This window comes from Arachis duranensis, unplaced genomic scaffold (assembly GCF_000817695.3).
Source record: "Arachis duranensis cultivar V14167 unplaced genomic scaffold, aradu.V14167.gnm2.J7QH unplaced_Scaffold_145292, whole genome shotgun sequence".
NCBI classification, from domain to species: Eukaryota; Viridiplantae; Streptophyta; class Magnoliopsida; order Fabales; family Fabaceae; genus Arachis; species Arachis duranensis.
This window is the reverse complement of record NW_026264077.1, coordinates 12,131-14,059: the sequence shown is the minus strand read 5'-3', so window position 1 is coordinate 14,059 and position 1,929 is coordinate 12,131. Positions and strand designations below refer to the sequence as shown.

The 1,929-nt window shown below is 31.3% G+C and overlaps 1 protein-coding gene across 1 annotated transcript; it reads left to right on the top strand.

Moving 5' to 3' along the window:
- Window positions 1–1,191, top strand: LOC107472528 (uncharacterized; the record flags this gene model as incomplete). Its single annotated transcript, XM_016092048.3, is given in 2 exon segments — window positions 1–161; window positions 781–1,191. A coding segment is annotated over 1 exon segment (161 nt), but the record flags the coding sequence as incomplete, so codon positions are not given.
- Between the last annotated feature and the right edge of the window lie 738 nt (window positions 1,192–1,929).

Sequence of the window (1,929 nt, the reverse complement as noted above, 5' to 3'; positions counted from 1 at the left end):
GAAAGGGAATAGAGTTACTTGGAGTCTCAAAGAGGGAAGACATCGAGGCTAGGTGGAGGAAGTTCAAAGACGCTGAAAATAAATTGTATGTGGAGATAGCTGAATTCTATGCCGAACAGGCTAAGTTGATATATCAAGCAAATAGCTCGTCGTCCTCCTAGGTATATATCTTGGTTGCATTTTTGTTTTTTTGGATTCTGGCATTTTGATTTTATTTTGACATGTTTAGGTTCATGGCATTTTAGTATTGTATGATATATATTTATCTCCATTGATTCAAGAATTTTATGTTTGGGAGTTGGAGGAAAGGGAAGCAAAATGGAGGTTTTAGTTCACTTGTTCACCAAAATCCAACTCACAAAAAAATTAATTTGACAGTCTTTCAATTTTGATTTTCCTGCAGCTTAGTTTCAGTTTTTCTAAGTTTTAATGTTATTGTTAGTTTGGCTTGTTCTTATTCTGTCATAGTAAGATTATGAGTGATTTTAGCACAAGTCTGTATATCGCTATAACTTTTTAAGTTTCAAGTATTTGGTGTACTTCTATGGCAGATGATTAACTTCAAGAAGAAACATAACTCACCTATGAGAATTATAGAACAAAACAATAAAAGGGAATACTATGCTAAGTCAAACTATTGTCTGTGAGTTATGTTTTTCTTGAAGTTAAAAGCAAATAATTTTTAATAATCCTATTGGCTGAAAATAATTAAATGGATGGATTATTTTTTATCCGAAGAATATTTGTTTCACCCTTTCTACTTTCTATGTTATTTTTCAGATAGCGAAGGATGATACATTATCTAAAACAGGACGAAGTGTATCGAGCATTTGTGGAATATGCAATTGTATGAATTTAGTATAGTTTCATATTTAAACTAGTTGGTTGCTGGGCTATATGTCTCCTGATCTTGTTATATATGCCACTTTTTTATTTTGTTCGATAGTAGTTTAGAAATTTTGATGATTTTTGAATATCTTAACCGTTAAAAACATGGTTTGTGTTTTGGATGAAGATTCCTCTGCTTAGTGTTGTGACTTGCGAGCACCAAAGCGAAAATAGATGCCTCTCTGTTTGTTAAGCTGCTTAGCTTTTACTGGGTCAAGAAAACTTTTTCTCTATGTATTCATAACATTATTAATTAACCGAGTTTAGTGCTTGGTCACACGATAAAACTACCATGACTGCCAATCTATGTGGACTTCGTTTGTTCTTAATTCTTATCATCATCACAAATATTTCTTCCTAATTGCATTATTAAAGCACAGTAGTGTATGTCATAAGAATATTTACAATTATTTAAAACTTTTAAGGAAAAGAAAAATGTAAAACTTTTTAAATAAATTATTTTTTGTATGTGTTGCTGGTTCATAGAAGATTAGAATCAAGTATGAGTTGGTAAATTTTTTACGTTATTACTGTGGTGATGGCAATTGCGGAAAACGGTGTGGTTTTGATGTGGTCGTTGATATTGATATTGATGCCGCATATGGATCTCCTAAGACAGCTGGATAAACCTCCAAGCAGGTGGCTTGTAATACCTCCAGTATCTTTGTGCATGGATGTGTTTCGCAATGCAACTCAAAGTGTCTAAGATAAATTTGTCAGAAGAAAACTTTGTTATAAGTTAGCATTAGAAAGAGTTAAAGCAACAGAAGCACATTATCAAGATACAAGCTCAACAGCTAAAGCAATAATAATGTCAAACATAAATACAATACAGAAAATCAGTAAGAAAAAAAAGAAGAAAGAAAAAAGAAGCAGCAACAAAAGTTAAATACCACCAACAAATAATCACTATAAACCCTGAAATCAACAACTATTTCAACAAAAATTAAGAAACATCATACTTAAAAATTAAAAAATGGCAACAGCAGCATAACAAATTTATTTTAATCAACAATTTCAACAACACAAAATCAATGATTT